This window comes from Athene noctua, chromosome 5 (assembly GCF_965140245.1).
Source record: "Athene noctua chromosome 5, bAthNoc1.hap1.1, whole genome shotgun sequence".
Taxonomy (NCBI): domain Eukaryota; kingdom Metazoa; phylum Chordata; class Aves; order Strigiformes; family Strigidae; genus Athene; species Athene noctua.
The window spans coordinates 33,949,152-33,967,668 of NC_134041.1; the positions used below are offsets into that span (position 1 = coordinate 33,949,152).

Below are 18,517 nucleotides of genomic sequence, written 5' to 3' on the forward strand. Positions count from 1 at the left end.
TTTTTTTTTAGCACTTAGCAAGGACAGCAAGCTAGAAGCTCTACTGATTTGGGCTGTTCCTCTTGCCCCATGAGACTCAACATGGGAGCTCAATTCTCTGATTTTTTTCCTGGCTGCTGTTACAGAGAGCTGTCAGTCTTTTCCTCCCGTTTTGCCATGAGAACTCATCAAAGAACAGCTGGTAGTTAAAAATTCATCACAAGCACCAAGAAGGCAGTGTTCTGTAATGGGTAGAGGCAGTAGTAGGCAGCCAGCAGGTTCCCACACTGCCATCGAAAATGAGCTCCAGGGTCTCTTCCAGCTTTGGGCAAACCATTTGACTTTCCCCTTTCCCAGTCAGTCCAGGCACAGAATATGAGCTACAGCAGTACCCTTCCTGCAAAACAGATGAAGCATTTGTACTGGGGATGAGGAGAATAGTTTCACCAGGGTAAATCAGGTTGGGATTAGTCCCCCAACTGCCGTGTCATGGACCCAAAGGAGCTTGATTATGAGATGGAGAACACTCAGTGTGTTTATGTATCTCAGAATAGACCTGCAAGTCCCGTGCCAGGGCTTGAGTGCGCTTGTGGCACAGCCTCGTTTGAGAGCCTTGTGGGAGCTCATTGTCTACATGTGAAATCTGTGTTCATATTTGAACTCCTCTCGTGATCTCGTAACTTGAGGAAGGAGAGGTCCTCCTGGTATGCTTGTCCATTTTGCAGCTATTAACAGGATAGACCTGAGCCACTGTATCTGTCTTTTTGAGGATTTGAACTTTAAAAGCCAAGTGCCTGGTTGTCGGGAGCACAGAGTACAGATGTTCTTTGAGCTGACACATCAGTGTGTCTGACTGGATGCTTGTGGTCAGAGGTTTTTACTGAGAGCATGGCCCTTCATGGAATATCAGTGGGAGTGTGGGATACCGTTATTGCACGAGGGTTTTGTGAAGTGGGGTTATTGGAACAGGTATCAGGGAAGGTTTCTGTAGATGTGAAAAATACGGCCATTGGAGGGCTAAGCTCTCACAGCTCACTACAGAGCGCGGCCCTAAGCGTTTGGTGAAGTGGATAGGACCTGCTGCAAACCAGGGCTGTTGTCACTTGGTCATCTCAGCTGTTTTTCTGATGGCAGTGGAGCTCATGAGATCTGCTTCTCTAGAAGACGGTTTCTTCTTTCCTGAACATCTTCCCCCGCTTTCCCTGACAGCAATACCTGTAAGTCACCACCCCTCGTGCCCGCAGCAGCACTTATGACTCCGTGATGTACAGAATCAGTTGTTCTGGCCTATAGTAATCAGAACAGAGGAGTAGCGTAAGAACTCCTAGCTTTTAATTTTGGCTCTCCGGCTTAGGTAGGTAAGGAACAAGGCACGGATAAGCCATCTGTGCTTTTCTTTTGTGTCAGGAAAGGGGTATGATCCTACTTGCTTTGTAGGGACGTTATGTGGCTCAATTAATAGCGATGTTGAAATGCCTAAGTGCCAGTCCTGCTGTGATTGTGATAATAGCTGTGGTTGCTCAAGTGCAGTAACTTTGCAGCCAGGTAAGAAGTCAGACGAGGAAAGAGCAGCCACCCTGGGGAGCAGGCCGTACAGTTAGATTTACTACTGTGAGCTTTACCTCTCAGTCTGTACTAATTCTGACATAGAGCACGGGGAGCAATACAAATCGACAGTGCATGTATCCAAGAATGTAAAACTGTTGAGGAATTCATTCTTCTGAATGGGTAATTCTTCGTATCTTTGAAGAATAAAATACGAAAGGACAGCAAGTTTGTGGGGGTGCTAGTAACTTTAAAGAGGAGCTGACTTGCCAAGTGACAGTGTGTCGTGAGAGTGTCTTGCTTCCTAAGCCTGTAAATTGCCAAAGAGGCACAGATTTATCAGAGGAGCCAATAGCTGTGTGCATATAGATTGTCCCTTTTAGCCAGTAATATTTTGTGTATGATTTATTTTACTGACTTTTATAAAAGACACATTTTTAACAGAGAAAGTTGGAATAAATAAATAGTGAGTTGAATTGAATGGAATTTTTCTTTGAATTGCAAACGCTATCTGTACAGACCTGGGATTCTTGCGTGTGAAGCCTTAGACTGATACTTCCACCTCTTCCTTTTGTCCTTTGAAACATTTTGGATGACTTTGTTAAGAGTTCTGACATGAACCTGCTGGACACAAACTGGCAGCCCGCTACGTGTTCTCTATCTGATGTTACGAGGATGTTGTAGCACAAGCACTTAAAGATGCACTTACTCTCCTCTGACTGTTCAGATTAATTTCAGGTGCCTGTTACCCTTAGTTGGGCACAGAATGCGTAAAATCAGCTTGCCTTATTCTGGACTGTGCGTAATTGTCCGCTTTCAGTCATGAAAGCTGGCTGTAAGGAGCCATGAACTCCGTTACGGAGCTGTATGTCTGAAACAGGGGGCACTGCCGTTGAAAATGAAGGGCATAATCCTGCCTTCGAGGCACGTGCGCTGCCTGTGTAGGTGAGAGATTTTGCTTTGCACTTTTGGAGTCGTGCCCATGGTTTCCTCTTTCCCAGTGGTAATTTTCAGAGTGCCGTGGGCCCTTCCCACTCGTGACAACTGTGTCAGTAGTTTTGGCACGAGTGGGCACTTGTCACCTCGAAAACTTTGTGGGAAATCACTCTTGGAGTAGGAAGAAATGGCAACTACTAGAGAAAGAGAAGCTGCGTTGGAGAAAGTGGTTGTGTTGCAGCCTCATTGCGCCCTGGAATATTGCTCTGGGAAAGGATGGAGTGCCAACAGGCAGAAAGGGTCTTGGAGCTGTGAGCAAGGAAAATGTTTTGGTTGATTCCTCCTGTGTGCAGGCTGCTTCCTGTGAGTGAACAAATTCGGTTGGAAGAAACTGTCTGTCTCTTGAGGACTTTTTTCCTCCTAAGTGACATAATCTTCAAGCTCCTTAGTTTTGCCCAAATGTTAGATTCCGTATTTGAGCTTTTTAGTTGTTGATGAGACTTGTATATGAATTATGCTATTTAGGATTTTGCTTTTATTCAGTCGGAGTTCCTCTAAACACCCGTCTCATTTTTTCAGGTGCGGAAACCCAGAGCCCTCAGGCTGTGAAGAGGATGTAAGCCAGGATTCCTCTGAATCCAAACCAGTCCTGGGGACGTAAGTGTGTTTCTTCACTGTTATTTTGCACAGGAAGCCCCAGTCAGGATTCGGTACTGGGGGAGGCTGTGGGCAGCATAGATGTTGCTTCCTTTGAAATTTCAGAGCACTGTTGGCTTGCTTCAAGAGGCTTGTGTAAAGGCCACATATCAACGGTCTGGTAAGATATCCAGCCCTATAACGCAGAGATCTTTCTGTCAGGGAAATTGTCTCAGAATTCAACATGAGACGAACACATCTAGGCCAAGAGTTAGTTGATTAAACAAAGGAGGAGTGTTTGTTTCCCCTGCTTTACCTCTGGTGGTAAATGGTTATGGCTTGTGACTGATTTCATTGTGCATAACAGCAGTGTCTGCAGACCGAAGCTGGGGTTGTTTCAGGCAGCGTGTGTATGCGTGTTTCTTTGCCACTGGTGCCCCTGTGATTTACAGTGTTGCTTTTAGAGTGAGATTTAAATTCTGAAGTCATCCGAATTTGCAAGAAAAAGAGCAAAGCTGTCTTGAAGTGCAGTTAAAGGGGTGAAAAAGGGGTTTGCTTATCCTCCTAGCACCATTTATGTGACTACTGGCTGGAAGAGGTTTGAAATACAGGGATGGCTTCCTTGTCAAGGGGGAAATCTTCAGGACTTCATTTTCTCAGGAAAGTTAGAGGTTTCTTTTGCCTTTTACTCTGGAACAAGGGACTCTTTTCCCTTTCACGTTATGTCCTACTCTGTCACAGTAGGTGATTATGAGGCAGTGGCTGTGGATAGTGGGTCATGTTATGTGACTGCACACAAAAGTCCTTTTCCCTAATCCCTCTGTCAGCTCATGCGAACAAAATTCTCTTGACATCGTTTTTTGATATGCTGCCTGTGTCTTCCCTGCCTGTAATATGTGCTGTGGCCTGTGGTCGTAGTGCACCAATATAGACATGGTGAGCTACCGGCACGTTGCTGTGACGAACCACAGATCTCACAGAAAATGCAGCAGAAAAAAAGAAAAGTTGATAGTTACTTTTTTTATCCAGGCTTGAATTTTCTTAAAACTTGAAGTAATTAGATTATTTTGGCAGACTTTGTTTAGTTTTTTTCACACTCAGTTGAAATTTGTCAACAACATTGTGAGTTATCTCTGGAAAACCATAGCATAAATTTTACGTCTTGTTACAAAATCAAGTTGAAATGATGGGAAGTCCCTGCAAAGACAGGATTTAAAGAATTTCCCATAAGCATCCATTTGTGGAGTATCTATGTACCAGTCCCAATAGGTGGGTGTGGGTTAAAACCTACATAAACCAGGAAAAGGAGATAAACAGATCACTTCCCTCTGTTTCAGGCAGGGTGGAAACCGCATCAGCTCTGGTTTCCCCTCATCCCTCTCAGTCTGTGTTAGGCTTGTCCATGGGCAGTTCTCTGCAGTTGGTGTCTTTTTAGCTACATGTGTCTAAGAAGGCGTGCGATAACTTTCCTGAACAAGATCCAGTGCTCCTCTAACTCCTTAAGCGTTCCTCTTCCAGCATAACCGAGCATAACCTTTTTGCATGGTATAATTTGACAAACCCTCCCTGTCTTTGAGCTAAGGGTAAACTCAAGGTTCTGCTGATACATTTTTTTGTTAAACGCATTTCATCCTGAGATTAGCAAGGCCAGTCTGTCTTCTGGGTTCAGCTGTCTTGGCGCTTCAAGCTCGATACGGGGCACTGCCTGTGCTGCACATGTCACGGTTAGGGTGTTATCTTCACAGATGAGGCAATCTCACTGTGTATGTTCATGGGGGTTAGGTTCAGGCTTAGACGGCTTTTTCACAGAAGCCAAGGTTTCCTTCAGTCTTTCTCCTAAGACAGCAGATCGTGAGTAGTATGGGTTGGAGGACAATGCAGCTTCAGCTTGGTCCCTAGACTTGGCAGCAGCAACTGATGGGAGGAAGGGCAGCAAAGGAAGCGTTTGATTTAGCGCTTCCACGGGGGAAGCTGCTACCCTGAATGCGTCCAGAGGAGGGCAACCAAGGTGGTGTCAGGGCTGGAGGCATGTCCTGTGAGGAGCGGCTGAGGACCTTGGGCTTGTCTGGTTTGGAGAAAAGGAGGCTGAGGGGCGACCTCATGGCTCTCTGCAGCTTCCTGAGGAGGGGACGTGGAGAGGGAGGTGCTGAGCTCTTCTCCCTGGGATCCAGGGACAGGACGCATGGGAATGGTTCAGGGCTGTGCCAGGGGAGGTTCAGGCTGGGCATTAGGAAGCATTTCTTTACTGAGAGAGTGGTCAAACCCTGGAACAGGCTTCCCAGAGAGGTGGTCAATGCCCCAAGGCCGTCAGTGTTTGAGAGGCATTTGGACAATGCCCTTAACAACGTGCCGTAACTTTTGGTCAGCCCTGAAGTGGTCAGGCAGTCGGACTTAGATGATCGTTGTAGGTCCCTTCCAACTGAAATAATCTGTTCTATTCTATCAATATTTGATGTCCTGAATTTAATAGAAGAGTCTCAATATAGCTTAAGTGGATTTGATTCTTTATTCGTTTTCATTTGGGGACTATAATCAGATCCACTTGGGGGAGGGCAAATCAGGAGCAACTTCACTGAGGTCCCTGGCAAAATCTGAGTGATATCTTAATAAGATTCCATGTATAAAAATTAAATTCTTTGCTCAAAAAAGTCTTCATACTGCCTTCATGTGGGGTATGAATGCCTGTGTTTTTATTGTTGTATTAGACACAGATACCTGCGGTTGCATCAATACATGCTGTTTACAACCAGTGTGTTCTTGTGTATTTGCTCTTAGTGAAGTAGCATCAATCTTAGGAGCCTGGCTTGATCAGTGTACTGAGGATTTCAGAGAGCCGCCTGACTACCCATGTTTGATGAAGCTGTTGGATTACTTGAAGAAGAATATCCCTGGCTCTGACCTGGAGAGGAGGGCGCAGAACCTCTTGGAGAAGTTCCAGAACCAAGAAGTGGAAAAGGACGGTAAGTTACCTTTCCCTTCTGCCTTCCTGTTCTCCCGGACTGTGTGGTGACACAGGGGTTTGTGTGGAGTACACTTCACTAACTCGTAGGCTAATTGATTATATTGTGAGGCTCACCAGGGACTTTTTTCTTGTTTCTTTCTTTAAAAAAAAATCTCTGTGAGGCTGCAGGCTCTGTGCGGGATGAAATAGTCCTATAGTGTAGGTGCCTATGCCTGTTTATTGTGGGGATTGGGATTGGGAAATCCAGCACTTGTCTAATATTTAGCCAAAACTTTGAGATTACTGCAGCAACTAAGTCGTTAATTGTCAGCGCCCTTCCCGTGTCATGGAATTAAAACACACAGCAGGTCTCTAGCTGTTTTTTTCATTTCAACACACATGCACCGAGAAAAGCCCAAACCAGCAGAAAGAAAAATACAGAGCTGTGGGGTTAGAAGAGTTTTAGACTTGTCGCTTACTTTATCAGAGCTCCATCTTTGTTTATTTCTGAGATTTCTTTCAGAACTCTTAATGTGTGGTCTGGCATCAAGGCTTGCTGATAATTATTGTCCCAAAGCATTCATATTGTGCTATGAATTTACAAATTTGGGTCCTAATCCTACAGTTTGATTTGCGTAATCAGACCTCCGTTCAGTGCTGCCATCAGCCATGCCGGTAGATTAGACTGCAGTATCAGATACGTAGAAAAAAGCCATTTCTGGCCTCAATTCTTGCTGCTTGAGCAATGCAAATCAAGGTGAGTCAGAGACTGCAAATTCAAAAGGGGCACGTGGTTGCTGTCAGTGAAGTCAAGAGGGCAGCTGGGCTTTGAGGGGGACCTAAACGGATCAGCGATTTGAAGATGATGAGATACTTGAGTACGAGAGAATTCCAGCTTCTTGGACAGCAGGGAAAAGACTGGTTACACATTTATGAAGGTGAAGGAGAAAAGAGAAAAAAAAGGCATGAAAAAAGAAAAGGAAAATTCTTGCGTTGCACTCGAGGACCTGATTTTAAAGGCACTGGGAGATTTTGAGTAGGGTTGCAACTTTGCGATGAGGATTTTCACTGAATTTCAAGGCGGAAGGGAAAATGAGGAGTTACACAGCCAAAAAGAGGGAGAAGAAGGTGTAACTCTTGTAACAGTTTGGTAGAAATCCATTTAATTATGCGCAGTGTTACAAAACAGTCACGGAAAAATAATGCTGGAACAGAGGTCTCCCTTTATTGCGTTTAGCTCTGTCAATAAATTGTGCAGTTGGAATGTGCGGATGGAAGTCTGGATAGAGCCTCTAGTTAATAATTTGTTACATCAGAACTGTAGCAATTTACACTGATGATTAGGTTTTGCTAATGAACAAAGAAAGGAAAACTGAAGTATTTCGAAAAACAATGATAAAATATCGCAGTCTGCTTTTGTCGCTTTAATATCTGTTCTGCTTTAACTGGTTATGAAGTATTGCACAACACACTCTGAAATGCACTGGTTGTTTTTGTTAATGAAATCTCACTAGTAGTAAACTCAGCACTTTCAGTGTTAGTCTTCAACAAGTCCATTTTTTTTCCCTCCCTTCTCATGGAGTTACTGTCACCTTACAGTAAAAGGGATTAGGAAGAGGATTTCTTTTCAGAGATTTTCTGTTTGACTTCCTCCTCTACCATGGGAAACAAGGGCATATTTCTTTGTGTTTTAATGTGGCTTTGTTCTCAACCTGTGGGAGCCAAAAGGTGACATGGGAACATCTGTGAAATCCTTTCCCTTCTGCACTGGATCTGGTCCCTTGATGAGGACAACTCTCCTCTCTCACCTCTTCATTGCTGCCCAGGGCAGATTTAGAAGCAGCATTCAGCTGAATGCTGTAGGTGCTCACTGTTCTCCCTTTTCTGGGCAGAAATCCCAGAGAGGGAAGGTGAGGGATGCTGGAATAAACTCTCTTCAATGTAGTTTATGTAAGCACAAATGGTGCCAAGAAATCTGATCTCTCCTTTTAGTTCCCCACATGGGAGCTGAAATCTGGATATAAGAGCACTCCTAATGCAGTATTTTGGGGATATGACTGCAGTCTTGTTCCTTTTCAGTTTGGTTAATTTTTGGTTTTTCAGATTATAAGACGCATTAATACTAAAAGGTAGATTAACAAAATTCTGCAATGTTAATAAGAAATTTTTGTTGGGGCATTCTTCTTTCAGAAGAATGTTTAGTGAATGGGTTAAGTCACTTCTCTGCTAAGAGACCCTGAACAGCTCAGTTCTCTTTTCCTTCCACCTTTTCTTTGCCAATTTAATTTTCTGGTCATCATCTTTCTCACCAAAATATGCAGCACAGCGGGGCTATTAGGTCAGGCAGGACCCTTTGTGTGTTCTGCTATAATATATAGAGTGGTGGTTTAAAATAAACAAACATCTGCTTTGATTCACTGTTTGCTGTATAAATTTACCAAGTCGTGTTTTCCATCCTGGACAGATGGGTTCCGTGTTGCTTCCCTCTGTAACCTACGTGATGAAGAGGAAATGGACATCAGCAGGCCTGAAGAATTCTCTTTTTTCCAGGCAGACCTTGTGGCAGAACAGTTGACATACATGGATGCAGTATGTAGAGTATATGTACTACTTGAAATGCTGGGGTAAATAGTGTGGGGCTTCTAAAAATTTTTTGTAAAGATATGTCAATGTAAGTATAGTGTTCCAGAAAAGGTCTGTTGTTGGGACACAGAACACAGCTCTGCTTGGTTATCCAAACTGGCTTCATTCATTGGGCTTTTTTTCCTTCAGTCATTCCAAAGATTATTTTTTTTTTAAATTAAAATAAGCGTGAATGTATACTGTGTAGCCTTTTCTGCAAAGCTCAGTATTTGTACACCTGAGAAATAGCACATTTTTATGACGTATACTAAAGATGTATCGGTACTCTTAAATGCAGTGCTCTGATTTGATTTGTCTGTATCAATCTCCTTCAAAATATCATGATATAAAAGAATTTCCCCTTGGTTTTCCCAGGAGTGTTTAGCTGTCAGTTCTTTTAGGGCATCAAGCCTATAAAGTGTCTATTTCTGCCAAATATACAATAGATATATATATTAAAGTATATACACTTTATGTATAAAAAAAATAAAGTGTACATACTGCCAAAGCGTGTATTTCAAACTAACGGAAAACAAATATTTACCTTTTAATGCCATATTAGATTTAGATCCATGTAAACATGCATTTCTTCTTGTGGATAGTAGAGATTTAGGAGAACCCTGCTGACGTAGACACCTCTGCTTCACTCTAGGAACTCTTCAAGAAGGTTGTGCCCTACCACTGTTTGGGATGCATCTGGTCTCGACGGAATAAGAAAGAATATAAGCACCTGGCGCTGACCATCAGGGCTACCATCTCACAGTTCAATGTCGTTACCAAATGTGTGGTCAGCACTATCCTGAAGGACAAGGAGCTCAAATCACAGCAAAGAGCCAAGATCATTGAGAAATGGATTCATATTGCACATGTAAGGCATTTATTCTAGACTGTTTAATGTTTCTCGTGTGGGTGCCTTGGAGTGGGGGAGTTGGAAGGGGAGGAAGGTGTTGGATGCGTTGGTCCCAGGCCATCTTAGCTCTAATGCTTTCTATTTTTGACTGCCTTTCTTTGTAACAGTAGATGAAGTGTTGCCCTTCCTCAGTTGCTTCCCCACCATGGAAGTGGGGTTGGTGCTTGTCTCTTTGGTTGGGGAGTGCTAATTAATGGGTGAGGCAGGTACTGTGTCTTGCAGATGGGGAGTGCCACATACTTGATGATGCAACGTTTATGGGAAGATGGGTATAAATTCAACCAGTTCACTTCCCTGGAACTAAATGCTGCTCGTATCAGGGAAGGAAGAGAAGTGATGGTTGATATCATCCAAAGGTTAGACTTGTTTGCAGAAGAAAGTCTAACAAGAAAGGAGTCGGACTGGCAGTGGTGCAAGCAGCAGGCACAGTCAGAATAAGCTTTGCACTTGCCTGCCTTTGGCCATTCGTGTTCAGCCAGTGAGCATCATGCTCCCTCTCCTGCGTCGATGAACGCCATGGGACTTGAAATCAGATGTGGTGGAAGGCAGCACAACTGTTTGTGTTTTATACATTTACATATGTGTGTGTACATGTGAAAGGAAAGCAAATACAGGGTTTGAAGTAAGTGCAGAGAAAGCTAACACTTCTAGGAAGCAGTAGCCTCTTCAACATGGAAAAAATGAAATTATTGTTTGTACTCTTTTGTTTTGAAAAGTCCTTGAGGCTGGAAGGTCATTTGCCTACTGAGTTATTCATGGTTCCCATCATGTATGCAAACCAGCTGAGTTTGGAGGGGGTGAGGGGTGCAAGCAGTGACCAGAAAAAATAAGTAGAGTTACAATATGGTACCAGACTCCTCCTCATCTTACCTTTCTGGTTTATCATTGTCTCACGCGTTTCTCTAACCCGTTTATACTCTTGGCTTCGATTCCTTTGTCTTGTAGCAGATTGTGTGTTTCTTAATCTTTGTGCGAAAGGGTTTTTCATGACTTCTTTACATAACTCCAGTTTGCTAATTTCTTAGATCTTATCTTTAACATTTTACTGTAAGCTTTTTAACTCCCCTCAGAGCACTGGGCAGCTGGCAGCAAACGGGATCTCTCTTGAAGAGAACATTTAAAGCACTTTCATATGGATGTGCGTTGACTTGTGTTTTAAGAATCACGTGGATTCTTTCTGAGCTATACAAAATAAGCAGTCATAAAAAGCTCAAGCCAAGCAGAGGCTTTCCAACCTTGACCCTGCACTTGTATGCTCCCAGCGGCAGCGTTGTTAGTCCTGGCACCTGAGCTTTGGCAGCTGCTGGTTCAGGAGGCTGGTGTGGGGAAGAAGTCTTTCACCTCTTTTGGCACTTCCATTGACTCATTGTTCTCGTCTGATGGCTGCTTTGTAGCCCCTGTGAATGGATTAGGAAGTTTGATTCCTATTGTCTGTGGGCAGATCTTTAAGTTGCAGAGGGTACCAGCTGAAGGGGCCTTCGTGGGGCAGCCTGGGCTGCAGCCTGGGCGAGCAAGTACGAAGCAGCTTCCTGCTGGTCCCAGGGAGCAGGGAGGCCCGGGAAGCCAGGACAGGGACCGCTCTCGGCATACTTGTTCTGTGGATGGAGAACTTTGATCTCCACCTCTGTTGATTCAGTGCTTCTCCCTGTACTTAGTTCATACACATAATTCAATGCTCCAGTCTTAGCTAAGCACGTGAAAAATGCATGAGCACGCTCTACAAAATAATTGCACATGTCGAACAGCTAGTTGCATATCTGCTTAGCTGCCCACTTCTGAAGAAAGCTGCTTGCTTTTTGCGTGCAAATGAATGTTTTGAATAGTTAGATGTCTGAATTAGAAAATAATCCCCTCATTAAAGTGCAGTTATTCCCAGACTGCTGACTCTGTAACTAAGCAGCGTGGAGTTCCACGTTTGTTATTTGTTCGTGACTTTTGGATCCAGTTTCTTGGTTTACAGGATAAACCGAATACTTTTCCGAACTGCCAGCCCTCTCTGCTCCACCTAGATCTGGGGTTCCTGAGCAGGAGCAGCCAATTTTACTCACACAATTTTTTCTTTAAAACTGAAAAGGAACGTTGAAATCGTTACTACCCTGTTATGCTTAATCTTTTAAACTCAAAGTTGCTTCTGCACAGTATTCTTTCTGGTTTCCCCCCTGTGAAGGGCACAGCATGAAACAATGTTATTCAGAGCAGTCTTAAAAATTCTTCCTATATGTAAATGAAAGCTTGCTAAAGTTTAGTCTGCAATCAGTTAAATCATTGAGAACACCAAATCCAGGATTGAATTCCTAATGTGCTGTGGGTGCGTATGCCTGGTCGTGAACCTTCTGCGTCACTGACAATGTAGATGTATCATCAGTATTTGGGTTAGGAGATTAACGACGTCTGAATTAATGATGCACTTGTGTTGGAAGACTAATGGCGTCTAGACTGATGATGGCTAAAAGCAAAAGAATTTGTGCTTGTTATGGAAGAAACAGATAAGAAGGGATTCCTTTAAAATAGCAAAGCAGAAACTTATCTACCGGCTGCCCGCGGTTAGTAGTCCTTATTGAAAGTGCTGACAGGAACTAGTTTTTGAAATGGGCATGCGCTAGAGCAGCACACGGGTTTACCGTTATTTTTAGAATGTACAAGAATATATAAGGACTTGTTTTTCTCATAAACTTTGGAGCTTGACTGTTAACCATATTGGTGTGTGTCTTGTCCCGCAACCTCGTCCTGCAACAATATGCTTTAGATTATGCAACGTGCAGTTAAGTCAAGATGGTTCCAAATTGGATCTTCCAGTGCAAACTCCTGTGTTTGAGAAATCTCAGTGCTGAGAATTTGTGCCTCTCAATCCCTGTTCTCCCCGGTCTGAATTTCAAGTTGAAGTTAAAGAAAGCAGGGTCTTGTTCTTAAATGTGTCGGTCTCAGAAGAAGAGCCGTTACGTGGTTCCTTTGGCTGCAAAGTTTGCAAGAAGAGCTTTCAGGTCTTGCATGTCCTACCACGTGATTGTGAACTTGGTCTTCATCTAGCCTAACTGCTAACCTGCTTCAAGTGCTGCGGTGTGCCTAGTCAGTCTTCTTAAACCACACTTTGTTAAATGTAGCCTCCTAAGTTGCCCAAAGATTTTTTTTTTTTTTTTTTTTTTTAGGTAAATAAAAGGGAGTAAATGTACTTGCCTTAGTTGTTCAGTCAATTTTAATGCAACTTGTGAACAGAGTTGCTGATATACCAAGGTCTGACTTTTGTTTATGTTAAGGTTGCTTTACATTGATTCAGTCCTACAAAGGAAATAAAGTATGTCTATTTTCACTGTAAGGATCCTTTACATATTCAGCATTATTAGTGTAATAATGAGTCCCATCAAAATTTGCAAAGTGGAATTGTAGTTTGGATTTGGATATATTCTCATCTACATGCAACAGTCAAATGGGCACGTGTTTTGTCTGTTAATTTGCATGTACGGACACCTGTTAGTGAGAGCTTGTATTTGCAAGAGTTTAAGTCTGTGGTGCCCGGGCGTTCTAGTTCATGAGCCGCCAACAGATTTACAGGAGTTCCTTGAAGAGTCTCAGGCCAGACTTTCCCTCTCCTCCTTGCTTGCATCTGCTTTACCAGGAATCTGTGCTGTCTTTTTGAGAACTAGGTTTTTCAGTATCCTTTTCCATCCAACCTTTTCCCCCAGAGAAACTGTAAGAAATGCCTATGAACCAGTCCCTCTGTTAGGATTTGGTACTGACTCTGGAAAAGCTGGGAAGTTTTTTTCTCTTGAACAGTGTGCACGTACTTGAATAACAGGTTATTCCTTTGCATGTCTTTATTTTTAATTGACGCTTAGATGATTGAGGGTTTACATTTTTAATACCACATATAAAGAGGCAAAGCCTGTTTTTTCCTCTAAAGGGTAAAAGGGATTGGTAACTGTAAAGAGTTTTTTAAGAAGTGTAATATTTGTGCTTTCTAGCCTGGCTTCATGGACTCAGTTCCACTTTTATTTTTACTGGGACAACTGGAAGCTGTACCACTGCAACATCACCACAAATACATGAAAGTGAGGAAAACAAGATATAAATGCCAAAGCCCATAAAGTGTTTGTTGGCTGGGGGGGGTGGCGGGGGGGAGTGATATTTTTGATGCTCCATATTTGTACAGCTGCCTGCTTAGCAGTGAGAATGTGTAGCGAGCATGACACCAGTCAAACAGAAGAGCACTAACATATTCGTAATGCTGACATTACATGCTCCTGTATCTCTAACCACTCCTTTCACAGGAATGTAGGATCCTGAAGAATTTTTCCTCCTTGAGGGCCATCATTTCAGCACTGCAATCCAACTCCATCTATCGGCTGAAGAAGACCTGGGTGTGTGTTTCAAAGTAAGCATCCCCCTCTGCCCCTGTGGCTAGCCCCAAACAAAGACAAAAAGCTCCGTGCTCTTTCTTTCCATCTTGTTCTTCTCGGTCTTCCTATTCTGCTCCTTCATGGACAAGTGTCCTCTTAGAAGATACTCTCATTCCTGTGAGGCTCAGACCCCTTTTTTTGGGTCTGTCTGCTGTGAGCTCTTCTTTCATATTGACGGGACCACCTGCCCTCAGGGGTACTGGGTCTCTTCTGTCCTTTATAGCGTATTGGATCTTCCACAACCTATTTTGAAGAACTATGGGACTACCTACTGACTCAGCACAAGCACACGGTTCTTGGAAGGTCAGCAAAAGGCCACCATGATGCTTGCCAGTTGTCTCCTCTACTGTGAAGTTGGAGGAGGTCAACGTTGCCACAAACCTTCACTAATCCTCTCTTGGTCCTGACATTTCCTTAAAACATATCCCCAAACTACAAAATCCAAGCCTGTATTGAAGATGGTATTTCTTACAGGGGAATACCTTTTTGTGCAACTGGCATATTTACTGCATGCCAGACAGACACCAGAAAGCTGTGTAGGAAAGATGGTGTTCTGCTCATTCAGTTGGTGACAAACAGATTTATGTTTTTTTCCTTTGTCTTTGATAAACAAAGAGAAACGTTGCTCTGCCACACAGCATACTTCTGCATTTCCACTAGGAGAGGTGGATCTTTCCTTCTGCCGCCCTGTGTTCCTGTTGCTGATCAGGATGTTGCCATCTTGTGTTTATAGTGTGGGGTAATAGAAAGGGGCTCACACAGTTACAAGCTTCTGGCTTTCCTGAGTGCGTGGCACAGGGCAAAAACGTAGGATACCTCTCACAGCTATTTTTCTGTTGCTTTGTATCCATTTACCCGCTTCCTTACAACAATCTGATACCCCTCAGTGTGACTGAAAGCCCTGCCCAGGATCGGCGTACCTGTGGCATTCCTTGTGCTGCTGTCAAATAAGGCTGGCGTTACCGGGGAGCACCAGGAGATCCCAGGAAAGTTCCTAGTTGATGTGCAGCATCTCACTGGATGCGTTTTGGTGGTGGTATCTTTTACATGCCCAACTGTTAACGATTCATGAGGAAAAAACCAGTAATCTGATCTGTATTAGAGTGCTTTCTGATAACCTAAAAGATTTAATCTTTTCCTATACAGGGACATGATGCTGATGTTCGAAGAGCTCTCTGATACCTTCTCAGACCACGACAATTATTTGACAAGCAGGCAGCTGCTGCTGAAGGTGAGAATTAGCTTGAGTTGCAAGGCTTGTGATCTCAATCAAAGCTGAGGTTAGCCCTTCTTCTAAGGAGCTGTCAAAGCTCGTCTCTCCCTGAACTACGGTAGGCAGTGCTTCAGGGAAGAGAGGTCTGTAAAACCTGTGCTTTTCTGCTGGGATGAGAGGTGATTTTGTTGTTCCTGAAAGCACCTACGCTCCTGTTAGCCTGCTGAGCTTGGATACCCACACAGAGCAGGGTGCAGCAGCACAGTTTCTGTGAGGGCTTGTTCACAGGACAGCAGGTCAGGAGCCTTGGAGCCCCCACTGCTGGAGTTCGACGTCTCTTGGGCAGGGTGATTGTCTGAACTGCTAGCTGGTGCACCCTCTGAGCAGACCTGGAAAGGCTCTGGTTTGCACTGGTGAGTGCAGAGCAGCTCCAAATGAGATTCTCAACTGGGCTGCACGGCTGTAGTGCTCTTGACTTCACTGGAACAATGCCACTCGGCTTCAGCTGAGGAATTAAACCAAGATGTTTATCTGACCATCCCATACCTTTCTTGGAACTGGAAAACAGGGCTGGGAATTTCGAAGGAACAGGCTTCCTGCTCTGTGTGTGGCCAGATGGACAACAAAGCAGGCTCTGTCTGAAGCAGTTTGACTTGAGCACTCTCCTGGGCGAACGCCAACAAGCTCTGGGTCTTGAGAGGGGTGAGGAAGAATAGCAGGGAAAGGTTATATTCTGTAGAAACTATGGAATGTTTGTGGCAGTTTTTTCTGTCTGCATGAAAATGTTTCTATAGACTGCCTCCTGACCAGTTGATTTTTTGGCAGTTCTATCCAGTCAGTCTGGCATTTGTACCTTACCCCCTTGCCTTGGTATTTGACACAGTGTTTTGCTCAGGAGTGATGGGTGAACACATTCAAACCTGTCAATCTCCTTTGTTTATCATCCATTTATCAACACCTGTAGCTAAATTTTAAAGCAGGTGAGATAATAATAGGCATAGAGGGAAAATGTGTATTCACAACAGCTTATTAACCTAAGTACTAAAAAGACACAACAGCAACTCAATCTGAGCCCAGACCTTCTGGCTCCTAGCAAATCACCCTCTCCAGCTGCCGTAAGGAGATCTGCAAAACATTTTGAAAGCAGTGAGAGGAGAAAAATTCCACAGAATAGCTAGAACCTCTCTCCTACTCCTCCTTTTGGACTGTTTTGTAACGATTGGAGGATGAATGTCCACTGAATCCCTAAAGTCTTTGTTTTCTTTCACTGTAAATAGTGTCTGTAGGGAAGCTGTCTTTGCCCTTGCCTATCCATCCTACAAATGTAAGTGTAAAGCAGACAAAATGGCACATGACAACAGGTTGTTTGGCACGGAGAGGGAGCGCTGTGTTCTCTCCTCCCCAAACAATGGCTCTGCTGCAAGCTGCAGTTTCAGGTTCTGTGCCTGCCCGCCGGCTGCTGTTAGAGGATCTCCAGTTTATCTTTCAGTATCTTGAAGACACTGAGACAACACTCGTTTTTCATTTGCTCTTGTTTTCCAGCCGAGGAAGGAAATACAGTTTGAGTTTGATCTGTTCCTTCACTGTGACTGAGAGAAGTAAACGTTGTGATGAAAGGATCTTTCCAAGTGCAGGCTGTTGTTTTGTGCCTCTTAAAAAGACTGATAATCATTCGTGCCCCACCTGTCCAACCACTGGAGACAGTAACAGTAACTCCCAGCATCCCGTAGGGATCCAGGGAAATAAAGGCTACAGATCTATTGTGAAATAGCTCCTCCATTCACAGGAGAGCTTGACTTGTGGAGATGAAAACCTATTACCTTGTTTTCCTGCGTGGTTTTGGATTAGTCAATAAGCTACAGAGGGTAGTTGCTGCATCTCTGTTGCGGCATGAGAAAAACAAGCAAGCATTACATAAGATAGAGATGTTTACTTGTAGCAGTCCTGATTAGGAAATTAAACAGAAATCCTGAGGTCGAGAGTGTCAGGATAGAGTTCAGAGAAGCATCTGGCCACCTGAAGGTGCATCTAAGCTTCTCTGATTTAAACTCCCAGGAGATTTTCAACAGCTCTTAGCTTTGACCAGAGTAGAGCCACTTTGCTGAAAAACTCCCTTCTAGTAATTTTGTGGGATTTTGTCCACAATTCCCAGTCAGTGTACAAGTCCCGGAAAATTAGCACATGTATGTACACGTGCATGTACCTATACAGCAAATATTTTTGCTTGCCCCATTGAATGTATTTGCAATTATTTTACACAAACATAGTTGCCAGCTTATCGCTTAGATCCTTTGTTAATTGCCTTTAATTCTCTTGTAACTCACAGGAAGGAACATCCAAATTTGCCAACCTGGACAGCAGTGTGAAAGAAAATGCGGAAAGCACACGGAGGCGGCTGCAACTTCAAAAAGATATGGTGCGTTTGGGGTCCTTTTCCTCCCCTTTTTGACCTGATAACGTGATTAACCCTGAGTGGTGAATGATATAAGAAGCAAAAACTAGAAAGGTATTTAACAAAGAGAGCGTGCAGTAGGTAAAGACCTTGAGAGTGCCGCTGTCAAGAAAAACAATCACATCAGTGCTATAGATTAGCTGATGCAAAGCGAGGGAAGCGAAAGGTTGAGACTGAATAGGCAGTCAGAGTGTTTGTTCCTGTGCAAAGCTGTATTTCACTTATGCTGTGGGTCGCAGTAAGCAGGTAATACTCTGTGTGCGTGTATATAAAGTGCAGATATATATAGATGATATCCCCCCCCTCCCCCCGCCCCATACATCTGTATATAAAGATGGTTCCAAAGCGGGATCCGTGCTGCACCCCGCTCAAGCCGTATGGCCTACGCTGAGCTGCCACGCTGTAACCGCTGTGGTTTTTAGCGCAGCCCAGCTGTCCTCCTACTCCAGTAACACCCGCCTGTGTACTGAAAGGCCGGAGGAAACGGATGTGCAAAGCTTCAGCATAGCCAGTGTGTTCAGAGATCTGATGCTGGGAACGCTCCGAGATTTCAGGATTCGGTGGTTGTACGCGGGGGCCACGTCATGTTCCCTGGCACCAATCTTCCCCTGTCCCCTGCAAGGGGATAACTGGGTGGGCAGGTTTGCTGCTCCCGCTTGCATTTGCTTCACATCCCAACCAGCTGTTGGGGGTGGACCCTGAGACAAGGGTTTGGCCTCAGTTTCAGGTCTTCCAGAAGTTTACTAAATCTGTCACATAGAAGAGTAATAAAAGATGGGTGAATACAGACATGTGTTCTTCGTTTTCAACTGCCTTGTTTCTGTCCTACAAGAAATTAATTCTGTTAACTACTCTCGTTACCCTTTAGAGAGAAATACAGGGAAACTTT

The 18,517-nt window shown here is 43.9% G+C and overlaps 1 protein-coding gene across 1 annotated transcript in view; it reads left to right on the plus strand.

Annotated features, from left to right (window-relative positions):
• The window catches only part of LOC141961094 (ral guanine nucleotide dissociation stimulator-like 1), a 57,913-nt gene that overhangs the window by 38,567 nt on the left and 829 nt on the right, over positions 1-18,517 (plus strand). Inside the window, exons 5-10 of the mRNA XM_074907643.1 lie at positions 5,872-6,056; positions 8,502-8,626; positions 9,312-9,527; positions 13,835-13,938; positions 15,110-15,194; positions 17,503-17,592. Coding sequence (XP_074763744.1) covers positions 5,872-6,056; positions 8,502-8,626; positions 9,312-9,527; positions 13,835-13,938; positions 15,110-15,194; positions 17,503-17,592 — 805 coding nt within the window. The remainder of the gene's footprint in view (positions 1-5,871; positions 6,057-8,501; positions 8,627-9,311; positions 9,528-13,834; positions 13,939-15,109; positions 15,195-17,502; positions 17,593-18,517) is intronic.